The 22,031-nt window shown below is 35.2% G+C and overlaps 1 protein-coding gene across 2 annotated transcripts in view; it reads left to right on the top strand.

Moving 5' to 3' along the window:
* Nucleotides 1-20,979, top strand: part of IFNAR2 (interferon alpha and beta receptor subunit 2) — a 52,150-nt gene extending 31,171 nt beyond the window's left edge. For both annotated transcript variants that reach the window (XM_056826062.1, XM_056826061.1), the window contains 3 exons: nucleotides 4,873-5,035; nucleotides 10,616-10,746; nucleotides 16,398-20,979. In XM_056826062.1, coding sequence (XP_056682040.1) covers nucleotides 4,873-5,035; nucleotides 10,616-10,746; nucleotides 16,398-17,096 — 993 coding nt within the window. In that variant the 3' untranslated portion in view covers nucleotides 17,097-20,979. The remainder of the gene's footprint in view (nucleotides 1-4,872; nucleotides 5,036-10,615; nucleotides 10,747-16,397) is intronic.
* The last annotated feature ends 1,052 nt before the right edge of the window (nucleotides 20,980-22,031 follow it).

The raw sequence follows: 22,031 nt of genomic DNA, 5'->3' as shown, positions 1-22,031 counted from the left end.
ATCAACCCTTGTGATCAAGCAGCTGTTTTTCTTCTGTGTTTCTACTCCCACAGTTCTTCCTCTGGATGTGGATATTGTTCTTTCTCATAAGTCCCTCAGAATTGTCCTGGATCACTGCATTGCCACTAATGGAGAAGTCCATTACATTAGATTGTACCACAGTGTATCAGTCTCTATGTACAATGTTCTCCTGGTTCTGCTCCTCTCACTCTGCATCAATTCCTGGAGGTTGATCCTGTCCCCATGGAATTCCTCCAGTTCATTATTCCTTTGAGCACAATAGTACTCCATCACCAACATATACCACAATTTGTTCAGCCATTCCCCAATGGAAGGGCAGCCCCTCATTTTCCAGTTTTTGGCCACCATAACGAGTGCAGCTGTGAATGTTCTTGTGCAAGTCTTTTTCCTTATTATCTCTTTGGGGTACAAACCCAGCAGTGCTGTGGCTGGATCAAAGGGTAGACAGTCTTTTAGTGCCCTTTGGGCATAGTCCATTTGGGTATTTCTTTCTAGATGCTGGAGTGGTTTGCCATTTCCTTCTCCAGCTCATTTTACACATGAGAAAACTGAAGGTGAAATGACTCATCCAGAGTCATATGTTTAGTAAGTGTCTGAGGCCAGTCTTTTTGACTACAGACCTAGCTCTCTTTCCTCTGTGCGACCTACCTGCCCCACATATAAACATAATATTCAATAAACCAAAAGACCCAAGGATTCAAGTGACAAAAACTGCTATATAGACTAGAAAGTAAATCTTATAAAAATTAGTTTTAGACCAATATCTCACACTATGTACCACAATAAGTTCCAAATGCATGCATGCATGACTTCAAAATAAAAGGTTACATCATAAATTAATTGACTGTGGATACAGGAAGAGTCCATGAGCACCGAAGAGATAGAGAGCATCCCAGGAGATAAAATGGACAATTCTGATGATATTAAATTGAAAACTCCCTACAGAAACAAAGCCAATGCTTTAAAATTCAATATAATTTAATTAAATTAAAATTAAGTTTTAAAATTTAAAAGGAAAAAAGTTAATTGAGAAAAATATTTCTAAGAAGTTTCTCTGATATAGATTTAATAGCTGTGCTTATAAAAGTGAACAAGGCATATAAGGAACTGATTCACCAGTAGATAAATGGTCAAAAGATATAAACAGGCAATTTTCAAAGGCAGAAATTCAGCTATCAACCAGTCACTTAAAAAAAGTGTTCCAATAAAAATGAAAGTTAAAACATCTCTGAAATCCAGATCCCACCCCTCAAACTAGTAAAAAATATCTAAAAAAGCAAATTATAAGCATTTTAAAGAGACTTTTTACTGTTAGTAAAGCTGTGAATTTATCCAGTTATTATCTAAAGCCATTTGAAACTGTACCCCAAGAGTCACTAAATTGTACATACTTTTTGACCCAGCAGTACCACCAATAGGCAGGTAACTCCACTACTCCCTATCACCAAAAAATAGAGGGAAAGGACTGTCAGGAGTGAAATTAACACAAAGATAAACTGATAAAGATAAATCTTCACTATCAGGATTGGTAATCTGACAGTAAGTTGGGTCAGTGGCTTGTCTCAATTTATGCCAAAGATCCAGAATTGGAAGATGTTTTTATAAACACAGAACAAGTTAGGTGACATCATAGGGAAATTGAGGACAACATGACTGGTTACAGAGCCGAGAGGAGGCGAACAACATGATTGATTGGAAGTTTGGTAATGAGGAGCTAGCAATGTTCCCTTCCTTTCTCCTTGTGACTAAGAAATGTTCATTGTTTTGAGTCCAATTGCTAGGTGCAAACCAATCATCCTTGAAAAATAGCTTGGTGAGGCAATGAAAGGTATTGGACCCAAATCCCTTATGGCCAGCTGCATCCCTCTAGGTTAGTTGAATTCCTTGAGGCAAGAATAGAACAGTGATTAGCAAGAGAACCAGATTTCTAAACTTAACCCATTACAAGCCAGCTAAAATTTCAATTAAGTTCAAAGACAAAGAACCTTGATTTAAGGACAAAATCAAATAATTGTAAATAGAATCAATGACAAATGGCACAAGATCAGTTTTAGTCATTTCAGAACCCATTTGTTTGTGGTAGTAAATAACTGGAAACTAAAGAAATGTCTAACATTTCAGGAATGACTAAACATTTTATTGTATATGAATATAATAAAATATCATTATACTATAAAATATAACAAAAAGGATGAATTCTTGGGACAAACTTGGGAAGATTTGTATGAATGAAGTGAATGAAGTAAACAGAACCAGAACAATTTATATTTACTATTATATAATATTATACATAATGATAATATATTGTATCATATCGTAATGATAATATATTGTATCATGTCGTGATATAATAAATACTTCATCATTTTATCATATTGTATGTGATATATAATGTATCACTATAATAATATATAATCTAGATGTATAATGATGAGTTGCATCTTTATTTCTGGATCTTTGGCATAAACTGAGGCAAATTATAACATTGTTTTAAAAGAAAAAAATTGAATACTTCAGAGGACAGATCATGAAGTATGTTATTTATCGCCTGACAAAAAGGTAGAAACCTTGACAAACAGATTGAGAAAAATATTTTATGGTCATGGCCAATGGGTTTGTATAAACCCAGCTTGAAGCATGAAGCTGTGTGGGCAAGGATAGCCCTGTGCTATTGTTCTTTACACAGAGGAAATCCTGACTCCTTATTGGCAAAGAATGCTGAAAACAACGTTGCCTACCTGCCCTACGAGATTTAGATAAATTGGTTCTAGAATTCAGGTTGGCAAACTATGGACTGTGGCCTGCCACATGTTTTTCATATAGCTAAGAATAGTTTTTACATTTGTAAATAAAGTTTTATCTTTTTTTTAAATACAAAAAAATGTTCTTGGCTCATTTTTATTTTAAAACATGGCTTTCTGGTTGTAGTTTGCCAACCCATGTTGTAGCCACTTTGGGGAGAAACTTCAGGGGGGAAAGGTAAGGAGAAAAAGACTTTGAATTAGGCAAACTGCAGCTTTCTGAGTTTCATATATTTTCCTTAACCTCCAGGGCCTGAAACTCTGGAGAAAAACGATCTAAAAGTCTGATATAACTGAATGACTGAACAATAATAAATCCTTTCCTTAATCTACCCTCAATTTCCTTTTCCCCTGTTGGATGAATTGCATTTGTCTAGTCAACTCTATGTGTGCATGTGTGTATTCTTCCTTCTTTTGACCAATTCAGATGAAATTAAACAAGTGTCAGCCACTCCACCTCATCCCCTCCTTTTCATTTGTGTAGATGGCTACTTGAACACCCTGATTCTGTGAGATAATTTCCTAGAACCTTCCTTTCCTTTCTTCCCCGTGTATTCCTCTTCTTTCTTTCCATTCTTTTTGTAAAAATCAAGATATGACAGAACCTCTCCTGGTCTTTGTCCAATTGGACTCCCTTCGTAGTCCTTGATGATGATGATGATGATGATGATGATGATGATGATAGGGTTCAGAGGTGACACATATATCATCTCCTCCTATTTGGATGAAAGGACTTGATCATTGTTCATTAGACTATGGACTCTTTGAAAGAAGCCATTGTTTTTACCTTTCTTTGTAACCTCAACTCTTGGCACATAATGTGCACTCAGTAATTTCTTTCCTTGCCTGCCCTGTAAACTACCTCCTAGTAGTGGTAGTGTGGGCACACTGATTTTCCAACTCTGATGAGTGGCCCAGCTACCTTCAAACTGTCTATATAATCAAATAACCCTCATGGATACATAATCTTACATTGTGATAATGGAGCGCTTTTTTCTTTTTCTTTAAAAAAAATTTTTTTTATTTAATTAATTTAGAATATTTTTCCATGGTTACATGATTCATGTTTGGAGGGCTCTTTTCATTTGAGAAATGAAGGAGAATACATGATCAGGATGCCAAAAAGGGAAGAAGAAAAAGAAAAAAAAGAGAACTTCAGTAATAATTTTTTGCTGCAAAGAAGGAAACAGGAGATTTAGAGGAAGTAGGATTAACTTTGAAACAAATATTAAATATATTATTTTTTAATGCAAGCTATATATAATAAAGATTCATGATTAGGGCAAGAGAGGTGGCTCAGGTGATATAGTTCCAGGCCTGGAGGTAGGAGGGCCTGGGTTCAAATATGGCTTCAGACACTTCCTAGCTAAGTGATTCTGAGCAAGTCACTTAACCCCAATTGCCTAGCCCTTACTGATCTTCTGCCTTGGAACCAATACTTAGATTTGATTCTAAAGCTGAAGGTAAGCATTTAAATAAAATAAAAGATTTGTGGTTTCATGTACACTCTTCTTTTCCAGGCTGTATAACAAGAATACTTGTATTGATGATGTTTGCCAAATATAAGAAAACCAAAAATTAATTAAAAATGAGAATTTTTATAAACCATCCCCTCAATTTGAAAATTATTTTTAAAGAGCTCGATTTTCAGGAGAGCATTAATTGTAATTGGGAGTATGGAGAAAGAGAAGCAATCTAAGTAAACAAAATTAGAGGAATGCTTAAATTAATTGTGGAACATTGATGTAATATAATACTCTGATGAATTAAAGATCAGCAAGTATCAGAAACATAAGAGAGAGAAAAAACAAAGCCAGGAAAACAGTATATACAATATGACAGTATAAAATGAAAAATAAATGGAACTACATGGAATAAAAGGCTTTATGGAATCCTAGAAAATACTACAGAAAAATTGTTATGACATTTTATGCATTGAAATTAATATTTAAGTAGAATGTTACAAAGCAAATTTAATTGGCAATATTGATGTTTCCTATTATGTTAATAATAAACCTGTTTTAGAGGTGAATGTTGGTTTTCATTTCAGGATCTAAAAGTTGAAATGGCTGACAAAGAAAATGTAACTGTCACAACTGATCCTCTGATTCCAAATTCAAATTACTGTATATCTGCTCAGTGGAAACTTGTGCCTTCTGACAAAATACAATCATCTTCAAAATGTTTCACTTTTTCTCCTAGCCAAGAATCAGGTATGTTATAATTCTGCTTACCTCAAGGTTGTACACAAGATAAGTGGGATTAGAACATAGATTTTCTGCTGTTCTATCACAGTTTAACTGCTAATGTATGGTTTTTCATTGAATGCTCACCACCACAACCACCACTGTAGAATGTGAATTTCCCATTAATATTCCTTAGCCTTAAATCTCATAAAAAGGTTCATCAAAGATGATCATCAAAAACTTTCTAAAAAGCCTCTAAATTTCTGATTTGCTGAATTAAAACTATGAAGTTATAGAAAATTTCATATGATATTATATATCATATTAGATCCCAATTCCCAATTTCATCAGTGCAGGGAATTCTCAATGTGGAACCTTCCATTCCCAAGCAAGGCGGCATATGGCACCCTAGAAATAAATGAATCATTGCCTGTGGTCACACAGCTAATATTCATCAGTTGCTGGAGGTGAACCCAATTCTTCCTTCAAGATTGGCCTTCTATTGACTAAAAAAAAGTCACCTTTTTATGATATTTTTCATATAAAGTAACTTTAAATTGGGATTGATTTCTGTATTGTCTTACTTGGTTTCTATATTTCTGTAAATGTTGGGTATCAACCCTTGATCGGGTACATAATCCCTAATCATACTATTACTTCTGTGGGAGAGTGAGATCCCACTTATATCATTTCAACTTATAGCACATTTTCTAGGGCTCTTATCTTTCATCTTCTCTGTATTTATTTTCTATGGGACAATTCATGTAATTAGAATGTAAATCTAATTAGATCATTAGAATATAAATCTAAAATCTCATTAGAATATTAAGTATTTCAGGTCAAAGGCTATTTGTACTTTTTTCTTAAGTCTCTAGAGCTCAGAATAGTAACAGGCACCAAAGTAAACTCTTAATAAATAAAATGTTTGTTGATTTATGTTAGCTCAAAGACTATCTCTCTCTTTCTCAATTTGTATATCTAGGAAGATAGAAAGAGACAGAGACGGAGAGAAAGTGAGAGACAGAGACAGGGAGAGAGAGAGACAGACAGACAGAGACAGAGAGAAAGGAAGAGACAGAGAGAGACAGAGAAGACATCGTGCAGTGATGGTGTTTTCAAGGAATTTGGTTACAAAGGACAGAGGAGAAGTAATAATAGTTCCCAAGAAGACACAGATCAAATGAGGGTTTTTTCCAGATAGGAGAGATGTGGGCATGTTTGTAGGCAGTAGGAAATGAACCAGTAGACCGGGGGAAATTGAAAATAAGTGAAAAAGTGGGCATGGCAGGAAGAAATCTGTTTGAGGAGACAGGATGGAATGGGATTGTTTGATCAAGAAGAGGGGCTAGCCTCGTTAAAGAGGAAGGCCACGTAATCATGGGCAACAGACGTGAAGGAGAAATTGGCAGAAGGCCACACACAGAAGAGTGATAGGAAATGAGGAAGAGGGGAGAAGGTGGAATTCGTGGCAAATGGCCTCCATGTTTTCCTGTAAAATACAAGGCAAGGTTCTCGGGTGAGAAAGTTGAGCAAAGAGGAGCCATGGGAAGTTTGAGGAAGGACAAAAAGGTTTGAAGATTGGAATAGTGAGTTGTTAATAAATGATATGTAGTAGGATTGCCTAATGGCAATGAGGGCCCAATGAGGTCATATAACAAATTTTTAAAGGATAGGACATTTCTATAAAACATTTAAAGAGCAATTTGTGCTAAGGCTACATGAATTATTCTCCAAAATTGAGGAAGAAAGCATACTAGAGGACTCCTTTTATGAGATATAGTCTTAATACTTAAACCAAGGAAGGATAAAACACAAAAGAGCTAGAGGCTAATGTCATTAACCAATATTAATTCAAAAATGCTAACCAAAATTCTTCACATAGGCTACAGTAATTCTTTCAAGAAATCATTTATCATGATCAAGTTGAATTGGTACTAGGAATGCTAGATGGCTGAACATGTGGCAAACAACCAAAATAATCATATTCAAAGAAAACGATCTTAAACTGCATATTATCCCAATTGATTTAGAAGAAGCTTTGGCAAGGACTAACACTTATATATACAACAAAAAGCCCGACAAAGCAAAAGCAATAGAGACCTCTTAAAAAATATCATAAAAAGTATCTAAAACCAAAAGCAAACATCATATACAATAGAGATACACTTCAAGCTTTCCTAAATAAAACAGGTAGAAAGCAAGGATGCCCACACTCCTCATTAGTATTTTATATAGTTCTAGAAGAAATGTTAGCATTAGCAATCAGAGAAAAAGGAAAGTTAATGAATGAAAGAGGAGATAAAACTATCCCAATTTGCTGATGACTTGGAAAATTCTAGAAAATTAGCAAACGAGACTAATCAGAACAATTAATACTTATTCAGTAAATAATTGGAATAGCTACAGCAGAGTAGCAGGTTACAAAATAAACCCTCAAAAATCAACTTCACTATATAATAACAAAATCCAAGAAAGCCCATTCCAAATAACAAAATGCATAAAATATTTGGGGGTCAATATGTCAAAAACACACAAAACACTTTTATTGATTCCATTTTTAAAAGTACTCCTTAAAGAAATAAAGATCAACTTTATGAATATGAAATGCTTATAGCTAGCTAGGGCATGCCAATGTAATAAAGTAGTTCCAAAATTAACTTACTATCTTAATCCTAGGTCAGTCAAATTATCAAAAGAAATATTTTACAGAACTCGGTAAAATAAAATTCATTTGGAAAAAAGATCTAAGTATTTTTAAATAATCAAAAAGTGGATTAGAAAGAAATGTTATATTTGTTACAATTGTGAAGGGGGATTTAGTTAGCAATTAGAAGAAGCCACAGGGGACAAAATAGATTAATTTGTTGTGTTACTTTTTTAATAAGTTTAACAAGCATTGCCTCCAAATAATGAAAGAAACATGCTAGGGGAGAATCTTTGCCATATACATTTCTGATAAAAATCTGACATCCAAATAAATCCATAAATAATTCATATAAATATATATGAGTAGAACCATTCTCCAAAAGATAAGTTGTAAAAGGATATAAACAGGCAGTGCTTGGGGGAAAATAGATATAAAAAATCAGTAGCCATATGAAAAATTGCTACAATTCTCATACTTAGAGAAGAGAAAATTAAAAAAAAACAAAAAACACTCTGGAATAGCATTTTTGGTTCCCTGTCTGTGGTTTCATCCATGTAGAGGATTTCTGATGTTGAACCTCTCCCCACAGATGTAGATCAGCAACTCATCTGCTAATTAGGGACCTAAAATAAGAAGTGAAATCACTGATTCATGAAAAGAGGAAGGGCATGAGCCTCATTACTGCTCACTCTAAGGCTAGCCTTCTGTCCACAATGTCACAAGGTCTCTCAATACACTCCTTCACACCACTTAAATTGACTACATTAGTAAAGAAATCAAAGTTTAAAGCAGACATAAGTTAAAAAAAAAATCACTACTTTGTTGGCAATGGTGTGAATTGATTCTATCCTTTTGGAAAGTAATATGCAATTAAATAATAGAAGCTACCTCCCAGTTCTCAAAGTAATTAAAAGCTCTCTATAGTCATGCAAAAAATGCTTTTAATCACTATTAATTAGAGAAATGCAAATTTAAACAACTCAGTGGTACCACCACACACCCATCAGATTGGCTATTTTGACCAAAAAGATAAATGACAAAACTTGGAGGGGATATGGGAAAGCTGGCACATGAATGCATTGTTGAGTTGTGAACTGATCAGGAAAGCAATTTGGATCTATGCCCAAAGGGCCATAAAATAGTACATATTCTTTGACCCAATAACACCACTAGGTTTGTATCACAAAGAGTTTTTCAAAAGGGGGGAGGGAGGATCTATATATCTATATATTTATATATAGATATATTTAGGGTTAGGGTTAGAAGATATAGATAGATATAGGTATAGATATAGGAATAGATATAGATATAGATATCTCCAAATCTTTGTTCCTCTTACAAAGATTTGGAAAGTGAGGGAATACCCATCAATTGGGGAATGGCTAAATAAGATATAGTATATGATTATAATGGAATACTAATTGGCTTTAAGAAATGACATGCAGGAGGAGCTCAGAAAAACCTAGAAAGATTTACACAAACTAAAGCAGAGTAAAATGGGTAGAATGCAGAAAACATTGTACAGTGACAGGAACACTTTACAATGAACAACTGTGAAAACCAGCTATTTTTAGTAATACAGTGATCCAAAACTATCTCAAAGGACTCATGATAAAAAAAAAATGCCATCTATTTCCAGAGAAAAACAATTGAGTCTGAATCCATACCGAAGGAATCCTTTTTCATTTTCTTAACTTTTTTTTTTCTATTTGAGTTTCAGTCCACATTAATATGGGAAATGTTTTACATGATTGCACATGTAAAATCTGTATGACATTGCTTACCTTATTAAGGGAGGCTGGAATTTTGGAAGAGAGGGAGAGAATCCAAGACTCACTATTCTTTGGGAAATGTTGGAAACGTTTTACATGTAATTAAGGAAAAAATAAAAAAATAATAGAAGTTGTCCTTCCCCCCCACAAAAGTAGTCCTACTCTTACTCTACCCAATAACCCCACTAATAGTCCTGTACACTAAGGAGGTCATTGAGAGTGGAAAGAATTAATCTATACAAGAATATACTCTCTGGCACTTGGTGCAATATAAAAAAGTGGAAATTAAATATTATTTTAGGAATGGCTGACAAGTTATGGTATGATTTTAATGGAACATTATTCAATACAAAGAATGAGGAATATGAAAAATAAAAAGAAATATAGGAAGTCATGAAATGATATATAGTAAAAAAAAAAGAAAGCAAAACCATTATATCAATTAAGACAGCTATAAGGACAACAATGCCTTAAGAATGTATAGGAAACGGGCAGCTAGGTGATTCAGTGGCTAGAGCTCCAAGCCTGGAGTCAAGAGAACCTGGATTCATCTGATTTCAAACACTTCCATGCTATGTGACCCTGGGCAAGTCACTTAACCCTTGCTCTTCTGTCTTAGAGATGTTAATAAGACAGAAAGTACAGGTTTAAAGAAAAATTGAATGCATAGGGAAGAGATTTCAGTGTTATAAAAACAAACAGAACAGTTTTGTTATAGGCTTGTCAAAGTTACTCTTTGTTTAGTAGCCTGACAATAACTGAAGGTAATGAGTAATATGTATATGGATGGCTAAGTGAAGAGAATGCCAGACCTGAAGCCTGAAAGATTCTCATCTGCCTGAGTTCAAATCTGGCTTCAGGCGCTAGCTGAGTGATCTTGGAAAAGTCACTGAACCTTGTTTGCCTCAATTTCCTCATCTGTAAAATGAGCTGGGGAAGGAAATGTCAAACCACTCAAGTATTTTTGCCCAGAAAATCCCAAAAAAGTCAAACAGGACTGAAAGGACTGTAAATGGGTGTGCATATTTACTTCCTTCTTTTTCATAAATAGTTTAAAACTTTTAATTTTAAAATTATCATCTATTACAAGTTTGTAAATTTTTACTCCCTGGTAAAAAATAAATTCCCTCTCTTGAATATGTATTGAATTTTATATAATTCCACTTAATTTTTCTTTTGCAATTTCAGAAAAAAGCACTTTAATACCAGTAGTATTTGTTGTTTGTTTCATCATCATCCTTCTAATAACAACCTTTGTGAAAACCCTGAAAAACACAGGATATATATGCAGAAAACCAATACCTTCTCCCAAAGCATTGGTATGTACTCGTATGTTATTTCTTTGTTTTTATTTATAGAAAGTTAGATTCTCTTTTCATTCTGCCAACAGTGAATCAGAAAGTTGCTTTTAAAATCATTGTAAAGTCAGCACCACAGAGGTTTCCAAAACAGATGCTTATTTTAGTATTTACTACTAGATTCCTTTAAATTGTTCCTTAATAATTTCTTGGATGTATGTCTTGTACCCTCAATGAAATTGTTTCCCATGTTTCTATTTCTTAAAATAAAATCTTGTTATTTTTTAATGTGACCTACATTTCTCAATATATCCTCTTCAACTCTCCTAGATAACTGTCCCCTAAAAGCAAAAAAGGGGGAGGGGGGAAGAGGAGCTAGAACAATTAAGATAATTAAGCAACATATTGAAAATACAGTGTATCCACAATCATAGCTCTCCCCCTCTGCAAAGAAGTACTTCACATATATTCTAGGAAGCCAAGATTGATCATTATAATCACATATAGTTCAATTTCATTTATTTTGTGGGGATTGCTTTCTGTTTACTTTGTTGTAGTCATTGTTTGTAGTGCTTTTCATTATTTTTTCAGTTCATAAAAATTTTCCCGTGCTTCTCTGTATTCATCATACTCATACTACCCAGAACTACTAGCTCAGTAATAGTCCTCGAGAACAGAAATTATCTTAATTTCCAGTTTGTATACCCAGAGTGCTTTACACAGAGTAAATGCTTAGTGTTTTATCCATTCATTCATTTACCACAACTATGTATATGATATGTCCAGATCATAAAATATTCCTCTATATTTTTTAGCTTTATTTTTAACTGTTGGTTTGGTCAGAATAAAATGCTCTTATGGTTTTTTTAAATGAAATTTATGCTTTCATCCTGTTCAAAATTCTATAATAATTTCTGAAAGGAAATAATATTAGAGATTTCTGAAATAAGATTGTACCTCTTTTCTGCAGTGGGATTATAGATATTCCCCATTTGAAAGACATTTACTTTGTTTCTAGTCCTTTACAAGAAACATAAAGTATTGTTTTAAGTATCCAGGACTTTTTTTTTCCTTCTTACCATTTGCCCTCCTACCCTTCATTAGGTATATGAAGGCAGCTGGATCTCTGGCTCTGAGAGTGTGGACAGTTTATCCACTTTATTTGAATAATTCCAATTTCTTTCTGGAATTTTCAAACTAATTTTCAGTTTCACATTAGTGTGTTCCTATTTCAATTGCCTTTCCAACCATTTCTATCTTTTGTTATCTGTGCCGATTCTTTTGATTTCTTTTATTAGTGATTTAAAACATTCTTTCATATGATTTTTAATAATTTGAATTTTTCTTTTGAGAGCCTTTTGTTGATAATGACCATTTATCTATAGGGAATAGCTTTAGGGCTTATATAGCTCTATTAGTTACCTGCCTTATTTTGATATCAGAGATATTTGATTAAAAAAAAGATTTTCCCCAATTCGTTGCTTCCCTTCTTGTCTTGGTTGCATTAATTTTGTTCAAATAAAAGGTTTTCAATTTCTTATAATAGAAATTGCCTATTTTGTAAATATCTCTTCTGTTTGTTTAAAAATTTACCTTGGGGGCAACTACATGGCTCGATGGATTGAGAGCCAGACCCAAAGACAGATAGGTCCTGTGTTCAGACACTTTGGGACCTAACTATGTGACCCTGGACAAGTCACTTTAACTCCCATTGCCTAGCCTTTACTGCTTTTCAACCTTAGAATTGGTTCTAAGAGGGAAGGTGAGGGTTTAAGAAAAAAAATTTCACATTCTCTTCTAATTCATTTTATGGTATGAAATTTAATTGTTATCTATCCATTTTGGTATTGTTATATGCAGTGTAAGTGGTTGGTCTAAACCTAATTTCTACCATACTTCTTCCCAGTTTTCCCAGTGTAATTCTTACTTTGAATGTTTGTATCATAAAGATTGCTAATGTGGCTTTAAGAACTCAAATAGATTGTTGGGAGAAAATTGAAGTGATTAAAAATCCATTGTAAAATGCATTCAGATGGGATGCAGAGTCAGATCTGCGATCCATGGGGATCTATGGGGAGAAAATGACTGAAAGAGAAGGACCTCTCCCTACTGAGTCAGAGAGATGATCTCCCTTTTCATGGATTCCCAAGAATCTGAAGAATTTGTACTGTGTTTGTCTCTGTTACCTCAGGGAGAAAGTATGTATTTATCTCTGACCCATGAGGATCTATGAAAAACGTAGGACATCCGATTGAAAAGATGAGAACAGACTTCTTTCTTTTAAGAACTGTTTTCAATGCTACTTTTTTTTTTAATTAAAACCCTTACCTTAATACTGTGTATTGGCTCCAAGACAGAAAAGTGGTAAGGGCTAGGCAATGGGGGTTAAGTGACTTGCCCAGGATCACACAGCTGGGAAGTGTCTGAGGCCAGATTTGAACCTAGGACCTCCCGTCTCTAGGGCTAGCTCTCAATCCACTGAGCTACCCAGCTGCCCCCTTCAATGCTACTTTTAAGAGCAAAACCTATAAAGGCAGCAAGGAGGAAGCAGTAGAGTGTATTTGGGGGAAGACTTTCTTGTATTCCTGTACTGAAAAGAAGACAAGAAGAAAACTAATCCCAAAGAGAAATATGACAATGATATTTGAAGAGATTTTAATCCTATTTTAGACCAAGTTTCCAAAAGTCAGCTGTGGTTAGTTTTGAGGGTTTGAGGTTTCTTTAGCGGTGATGTTGGTCACAAACAAAGGATTTCATATAATTATCAATATATGACTATAGTTTTATTATTGTTGTTAATAAATTATGTAATATATTCAGAAATTTTAATTTTTACATGTAAGAGTAATGAAAGGAGGTTTCTCTAATTCATTGAATGATTAATATTTAATGAAGTAGAGTGGAGATTGAGTTCAATGATAAGAGATTATGTGCTTATTAATGAGAAATAAAGTATCCAGTGTGCCACTAGAGCAACTGATCTATTCAATATATAACAAGTCATGTAGCAGGTTGGATAATCTAACAATCAGTATGATCAGAAACATTTATATTTGCTACATGTGAGGGCCATATGAAGCCTGTCTTTTTAATCCTGTAATACTAGATAAAGAGTTCTTTCCTAAGCCATGTTTAGAAGTCAATAAAAAATCAAATTATTTCATTTATTTCTGATTCTTCCTTAACTAGCCTGTTCGATTTTTCTACTTTTTAAAAAATTTAGCCAGTCTCCAATGCTTTGGGGGATTACTGCTTTACAAAATATTTTTTAATATATAATGATTTAAGTCCAGAAATGTTATTCCACCTTCATTTCTTCTTTTTTAAAAATTATTTCCAGGGGGCAGCTGGGTTGCTCAGTGGATTGAGAGCCAGGCCTAGAGATGGGAGGTCCTAGGTTCAAATCTGGCCTCAGACACTTCCCAGCTGTGTGACCCTGGGCAAGTCACTTGAACCCCATTGCCTAGCCCTTAGCACTCTTCTGCCTTGGAGCCAATGCACAGTATTGATTCCAAGATGGAAGGTAAGGGTTTATTTTTTTTTTAATTATTTCCCTTGAAATTCTATATCTTTTGTTCCTTCAAATGAATTTTGGTATTATTTTATCTGACCCTACAAAGTATCTTCTTGATGTTCTGAATGATATAACACAGAGGTGTCACACTTGTCACCCTTAACCAAATTAAAATGTAACTGTTTAACAAAATAAGTAAAAATACAATGCAACATAGATAATGTTAATTTTTAGTTTTCTAAGTCAGTATGCTATAACAGGGATCCATGTTTCTATTTGAGTTTGGCACCAGTGGTGTGGCACTATATCTATTAATTGATTTCTTTAGAATTGCAATTGGCATTATATTGGCACAATGCAACCATGAGTACTAACTAGCGCTCCATTTGTTTGAATTGTTCTATATTTCTTTAAGGAGCATTTTTCATATTATATGTAAAGAAGCATATTATATTTATGTTATATATAAGGAGCATAATCATATATTCAGATATTTAATACATTTTGGTAAATTAGCTCCCAGATATTTTATGCAGTTTGTAGTTATTTTTAATGGAAACTTCCTTTTTATTATTCCCTCCTGCTTCTGTTATTGCTATGTGGAAGTAATATTTTTGTGGGTGTATTTAATAATCTGCCACTTTACTGAAACTATTATCTCTATTGGTTTCTTATTTAGTGAGTATTTATTCATCTTTTTTACTTAAACACCCTTCCTGGGGCTACTGCCTCAACTTGCACTTCATACTCACAGGTTGAGACTCAAAGTAGCTCTCAGTATTCTGTGGCAACCTTATAGATTCATGTTTTTTCGGTTCATAAGTTCCCATCAATGTACTCTCTGTTAATAGGCTAGAGACTGACACTAAATAGGATGGCATTTAAATTTATAAAGCAAAAGTTAAATGAATTATGAAAACATTTAGAAATAAATCTAGTAATAACTGGATTAATAGTCTTCTCTTAGAACTGGATAAATCTTAGAGAAAAATCGATTTAATTATATCTTATTTAAGGCACACAAATGGGGGCAACCAGGTGGCTCAAAGCAGGTCTAGAGATGGTAGGTCCTGGGATTAAATCTGATCTCAGACACTTTCTAGCTGTGTGACCCTGGGCAAGTCACTTAACCCCAATTGCCTAGCCCTCACTGTTTTTCTGCCTTGGAACTAATATTTAGAATCAATTCTAAGACAGAAAGTAAAGGTTTAAAAAACTAGGTACAAAAGTAACATAGCAAGAATAGTAGTTAGAAAACATTTTCCTTTTTAAAAAAGCTTGGGTTACCCTCTCTCACAAATATATGCCATTTTATTATGAAGAGTAAACTCAAGTTTAGAGGACAGAGACGTTTGTAGGGTGTGGTAAAGAGTGACTTATATGGGGCAAAGGATGGCTCAAACTTCTAGTGCTTGGAAAGCTTTTTTTTCCCTCTTAGAGACTTTCCAAAGCTCCCTTTGGATCTAGCTCTCTGCTTCCCAGGCTGCTCAGCTGGCCTCCCTGAGTCTGTTTCTTTCTTGGGTACATGGACAGTACTTCTATGCACCACCACAGACCCTTCTCTCTATGAAGTTATCTCCTCCCTTGGACAATCATCTCGCTGTATTAATGTCTGTCCTTGGTGATGTCTCTGCCTTGTGAGCTAAATGCATTGTCTTCTCCTAATCCAGGTATATAAATATTATCTATTATTAGCTATTAATTAGGAAAACAGGACAAATGGCTAAAAATAATAATTTTACAAACTATCAAATGAACAGTCTAGATAATAAATGCCTTAGGAGTTCAGAGGAGGAAATGATCCTTGAAGGGTAAGGTTAGTCATGGCAAGTTTTCAAAAGAGACTAGTATTTCATTGCCCCTTGAAGGAGAGAGAAGGGTGAAGGATATTACAACCCAGAGGAAAAACCGGGAATTTTGTACCAGAGACCACTGTGGAATTGCCTAAGATTCCTATAAATCCTGTAGAATAAGCTTCATATTTTTGACTTTCTCATGATTTTTCATTAGGAGATAGAACAGAAAAGTGTACAATCATATACTCCCAGGAGTTGACCATTGTTGATTTTGAAATTGGAATGATAGTTGTTGGTGAACTATAAAAAGCAAGATTTCAGCATTAATATTTCTCTTCTCTATCCCTTTTTTCCTCTTAAAGGATTTCCCACCTGTTACGCCTGGCCCCCTTCGATTACACTATGAGAAAATTACAGTGGTAGAGATCATTTACAAAATCAAGAAGAAAGAAATGCTTAGAGAGAGTGATGACAAAAGTGACAATGAAGACAAAAGCGACAGTGATTATGAATCAACTCAGAGAACAGGAAATGGTTACATCATGAATTGCCTTACCTCTAGATCCCTAAGTCAGGACTCCACATTCACCCAGAAAGAAGGTAATCCCACTGGTTCGGGTCCAAAGGATCCTGAATGTCCAGAGACGAACCCTCCTCTGGCTGACGCAGGTAGTGCCACATCAAATCAGTTAAAGGCTGGCCCAGATGAAAAGGGAGTGAGTCGTCTCTGGAGCTTCATTTCAGAAGGTAGTGTCCTTTCTTCTGAATCAGAAGACTGTTCTAATTTTAATGTGAATTTAAACACTGTATTTGTGGGAGACCCTGGAGATAATAATGCATCAGAAGAAGATGATGCTCAGATATTATTGCCTGTGCAAGAAGATAAAACCAACTTAGTGGATTCAGATGGATCTGAACTTCTAAGTCAGGCTGCCTGTGGAAAGACACCACTTCTCCATGTCCCCTCTGCAGAACATCTCTGGTCTGAAAATTCTTCCTCGGATGAAAGTGCTACTTCAGAGTCAGACAAGGACCAGAGAGGTGGTTATCTAAGAAGATAAATCCTGATAAAACTTATAGACATTCATGAATATAATGTGCTCTCTCTTCCCTCACTAGTTGTATATGGTCCCAAACCAGACCATATCTAAACTATCAGGATAAAAACCAAATGTGCTAACTAAATGCGTGGGAGTGATATGAAACTTAATTTTATGTAAAACACTGTTAAAATCCATTAAAGTGAAAGTGCAAGAGTTTTCTGAGCTAGAATGCTTCTAGAAGGCATAAAAAATCAGGACTAAAGGAGGAGTGGAGAGGGGGCAGATAAAAAGTTAAGAACAAAACGGCTGGGGAAAGGTACGTGACTCAGTGGATTGACAGTCAGGTCCAGAGATGGAAGGTCCTGGGTTCAAATTTGACTTCAGATACTTCTGAGGTATGTGGCCTTGGGCAAGTCACTTAACCCTTGCCTAGTCCTTGCTGCTCTTCTACCTTAGAACAAATATTTAGTATTGATTATAAAACAAAAGATAAGGGCTAAACATTTTTTAAAGAAATAAAGGACTTTAATGAAGACAAAATTTGACACTGGCAAACCTCAGTAAAGCCAAGAGATAGTGGAAACATAGATATATGTGGTCTGGAGAAAAAGAGCATGTTATTAATTAATGGTTCAGTGATTCTCAGTGTTATAGGTTCAGCTGGATTGGAAATCAGAGGACTCGAGTTTTGTCTTGATAGAATTTAATAAATGTAAGCTGAGGTACAAAATTCTGAGCTTTATCCATTTATTAGCAGAACATAAACATGTTAATAAAGTGGGTCAAGTGACTACCACAATTAGGCCAATGACCCAGAGAAGGAGATATAACTCATTTTCATCAGTATAGGAAAAAAGAACAAAACTGGTATAGGAAAAAAGAATAAATAAATAAATAAAAGTGGGAGAAATTAAGTAATTGGTTATAAAGCTGGTGGCATTGTGGGGGCAAAGACAATATAACTTGTTTGAAATTGGGGATGAAGGGCTAGGAGCAGCCTTCTCCTTTCCTGTGACAAAGAAATGTTCGTTGTTTGTGTCTATCTGCAAGATTAGAGATAGTGGACCTGACTTCTTTGGATACTAAGCCAGATATCCTTGAAAGATAGATTGGTGGTATAAAGATTCTAGATCAGACTCCCTGGTGTCCACCTGCATCTCTCAAAGATAACAGCTTTCCTTGAAGCAAGAAGAAAAGAGTAATTAGTAGGAAAACTGTACTGAGCTGATAGGCAAAGAGACAAAAAAATGTGACTTGAGTGATGAATAGGACCAATTACAGAGTAAATTCAATTATAAAATGATACAAAATCAATTAAATTTCTTCACTTTGAATCTTTCTCCGCCATTTACTGCTCTGTGACCTTGAAAAAGTCATTTTCCTTTTCCAAGCCTGGATTTCCTCATATATAAATTAAAACAGTTGGATGATGATCTATATAGTCCCTTCCAGTTCTGTTCATGATCTTTTATGTACCAGAGTTTCACCACCACTGCAGGTGAGGGGACTTTTTTGTTTTTTGTTTTAATTTGTTTTATTGATACCTTTTGTTTTAGAGTGCAACCATTTCTCATGCTTACCTCCTAGATTGAACCATTGAACCATTGTAAGAGAAAAAAAGTATAAAAATATGTAATAAAGGATCCTTTTCTAATAATTTATTAAATATTCTGCCCTCCTGTTCCCCATTTCTCTACAAAGAGAGAGGAGATGTGACAATTCCCCATGCTTGAAAAGTTCTATATCCTCACCTCTGTGTGAGTGACAAGGCCAGCAAGGTGCTGTTTGATAAACCCAAAGACCACATTTACTAAAATTCATTATCTGACAAAAACTGCTAGAAAAAGTGGAAGGCCATGTGGTAAAAATTAGATATAGATCAGCCTCTCCTTCCATATACCAAAAGAGACATCACAAACAAGTAAAAGAGTAAGGAAGAAATTAACTTTCAGATCTGTGGATAGAACCATTCATGAACAAAAAATCAAAAGGACAATCTTGGTTGCACAAAATTTTTCAAAATTTAACACAAAGTAAATACAATTAAAATTAGAAATAAAGTAGATAACTAGAAAGTGAGAGAAGGCCTGACTGGGTGTGTCTGTGTTGCCTACTAAAGAGCTCTGAAGTTCTTTCATTCAAGAGAACTGCTTCTCACTATATTAGTGTTATACTTTTTTCTACATCCTTTTGAGGGTGATTGTAAGTTAAATGAGTTTATTCCTATTTCATCACTGGGCAGCTAGAGTGCCAGGCCTGGAGTCAAGAAGATGAGTTCAAGTCTGTCCTCAGAAACATATTTGCTGTGTGACCCTGGATAAGTCATTTGTTTGCCTCAGTTTCCTCTTCTGCAAAATGAGCTGGAGAAGGAAATGGCAAGCCACTCCAGTATCTTTGACAAGAAAACCCCAAATGGAGTCAGAAAGAGTTGGGAATGACTGAAATGGCTAAAAAGCACAGTTTTATCCTTTCAAGAGTAGAAGTAGAGGTTTTTGTTATAAAGATTTTTTTAATTTAGTTCCCTATGAATTTGAGTAATTAAACCTTATCATAGGGAGCTAAATCAATTGTACAAAAACTCAAGCCATTTCCCAATTGATAACTGGGCAAAGGACATGAATAGGCAATTTTCAGATAAAGAAATCAAAACTATTAATAAACACATGAAAAAGTGTTCTAAATCTCTTAAAATTAGAGAAATGAAAATCGAAACAACTCTGAGGTATCACCTCACACCTAGCAGATTGGCTAACATGACAACAAAGGAAAGTAACAAATGTTGGAGGGCATGTGGCAAAATTGGGACACTAATGCATTGCTGGTGGAGTTGTAAATTGATCCAACCATTCTGGAGGGCAATTTGGAAATATGCCCAAAGGGCACTAAAAGACTATCTGCCCTTTGATCCAGCCTTCTGGGTTTATACCCCAAAGAGATAAGAAGGAAAAAGCCTTGTACAAAAATATTTATAGCCACATTCTTTGTGGTGGCAAAAAAAAATTGGAAAATGAGGAGATGCCCTTCAATTGGAGAATGGCTGAACACATTGTGGTGTCTGATGGTGATGGAATACTCTTGTGCTGAAAGGAATAATAAAGTGGAGGAATTCCATGGGGACTGGAACAACCTCCAGGAAGTGATGCAGAGTGAGAGGAGCAGAACCAGGAAAACATTGTACACAGAGACAGATACATTGTGGCACAATTGAATGTAATGGACTTCTCTACTAGCAGCAATGCAATGACCCAGGGCAATTCTGAGGGATTTATGAGAAAGAACTCTATCCACATTCAGAGGGAGAACTGTAGGAGTAGAAACAAAGAAGAAAAACAACTGATTGACCACAGGGGTTGGTGGGTATATGATTAGAGTTGTAGACTCTAAATCATCACCCTAGTGCAAATGTTAATAATATGGAAATAGGTCTTGATCAATGGCACTTGTAAAACCCAGTGAAATTGAGCATTGGCTAGGGGAGCAGGGTGGGAGGAAAAGAACATGATTCATGTAACTATGGGGAAATATTCAAAATTAATTAATTAAGTCAATAAACTTTTAAAAAAAAAAGCAGAAGTAGAACAGAGTTGCCCAGCAAGTATGTGATGAGGATCAGAAAGAAAACAATTAGACAGAAATAGCTTTGGCTTCCTGTGGAATAGACTGTTCTTGAAGAGACTGAGAATGCAGACCAGAGTGACCCTGAAGGCTTACTCATGTCTTTTTGCTAGCTTTCTATAAGCGTGCGCCCATTCTCTTCCATGAATGCTGTCTTAGTGAGGGAGCAGGATTCAGGTTTATGTGTTGACTGATATGCTGCATATTTTTGTATTTGCATTGGAACTACTAAATGTAATGATAATTTTGACTTATTGTTAAATAAATGTTTTCTGTTTAAGGGTGAGTAGCTTCATGTTTACTGATTTGTATAAAATGGGAAGCAACCCAGTGGAGGCTTACGAGCTTGCATGAGTCTACTCCCCTGCAACAGGGGTCTTTCTAGGACCTTGAAAGAGTGAGACATATTTGTGCAGTGGTGGACCATCTCTGGGAACCCAGGCACGCAGACATCAGGACAAATTTAAGAGAATGAGCTAGCCCAGAGAGAGATACGGTCATGGGCTACGTCAAGTTTTTGGTTATTCATAGTTTAACTCTTCAGACACTTATGATTTCAAATTCAATGCTACTTAAAAAAACAAAAAAACTTACCTTCCATCCTACAATCACGTGGTAAGAACTAGATAATGGGGGTTATGTAACTCACTCAGGGTCACATAGGAAGTATCTGAAGCCACATTTGAACCCAGGACTTCCCATCTCTAGACCTGGCTCTCAATCCACTAAGCCACCTAAGCTGGCCTCTCAGTAAACAATTATTAAGTGCTATAGCAAAGGAGAATAAAATTTATGCAAGGAATGATTGTTAGGGCATGAAACTCCAAATTCCAAACTGTTGGAGAGACAGTTCCCCAACTCACTCTGGACCATCAAACAACAGGCCTTGAGGATCTATCTTCTAGCTGTGGTGAAAGAATAACTCCAGTCTTCCTGGTGGATAGCCAGACTAGAGAATAGATCACTGGATAGTGATCTCAGCAGGATTGCTGAGACAGCTGAAGACAGCAGCTGGACTCCTGTTTCTGGCTCATCAAGGACTCTTGTGAGAAACTGATCTCATCCCCTGATGGACTTGCTTTTAGATAACTTAAGGTTTAGTTTAAAGTAAGTCAAATAGGGTTTATATAGTGGGTTAAAGAATTTAAATTTCACCTTTTCCCCTTTCCCTTTCCTTCATCCCTTCTATGTTAAAATAAATTCAATATTTATATGTTTATCCCTCTGTATTACTTTCCTTCCCCCATCCAAATTATATTTCCTTATAACAGTGCCTGCTGTGTCTGGCACTGTGCTAATCATTGGGGATGCAAAAAAAAAAAAGAAAGAAAGACAAAA

The sequence above is a fragment of the Monodelphis domestica genome, chromosome 4, assembly GCF_027887165.1.
Source record: "Monodelphis domestica isolate mMonDom1 chromosome 4, mMonDom1.pri, whole genome shotgun sequence".
NCBI lineage: Eukaryota > Metazoa > Chordata > Mammalia > Didelphimorphia > Didelphidae > Monodelphis > Monodelphis domestica.
This window is presented reverse-complemented; position numbering and strand designations above follow the sequence as displayed.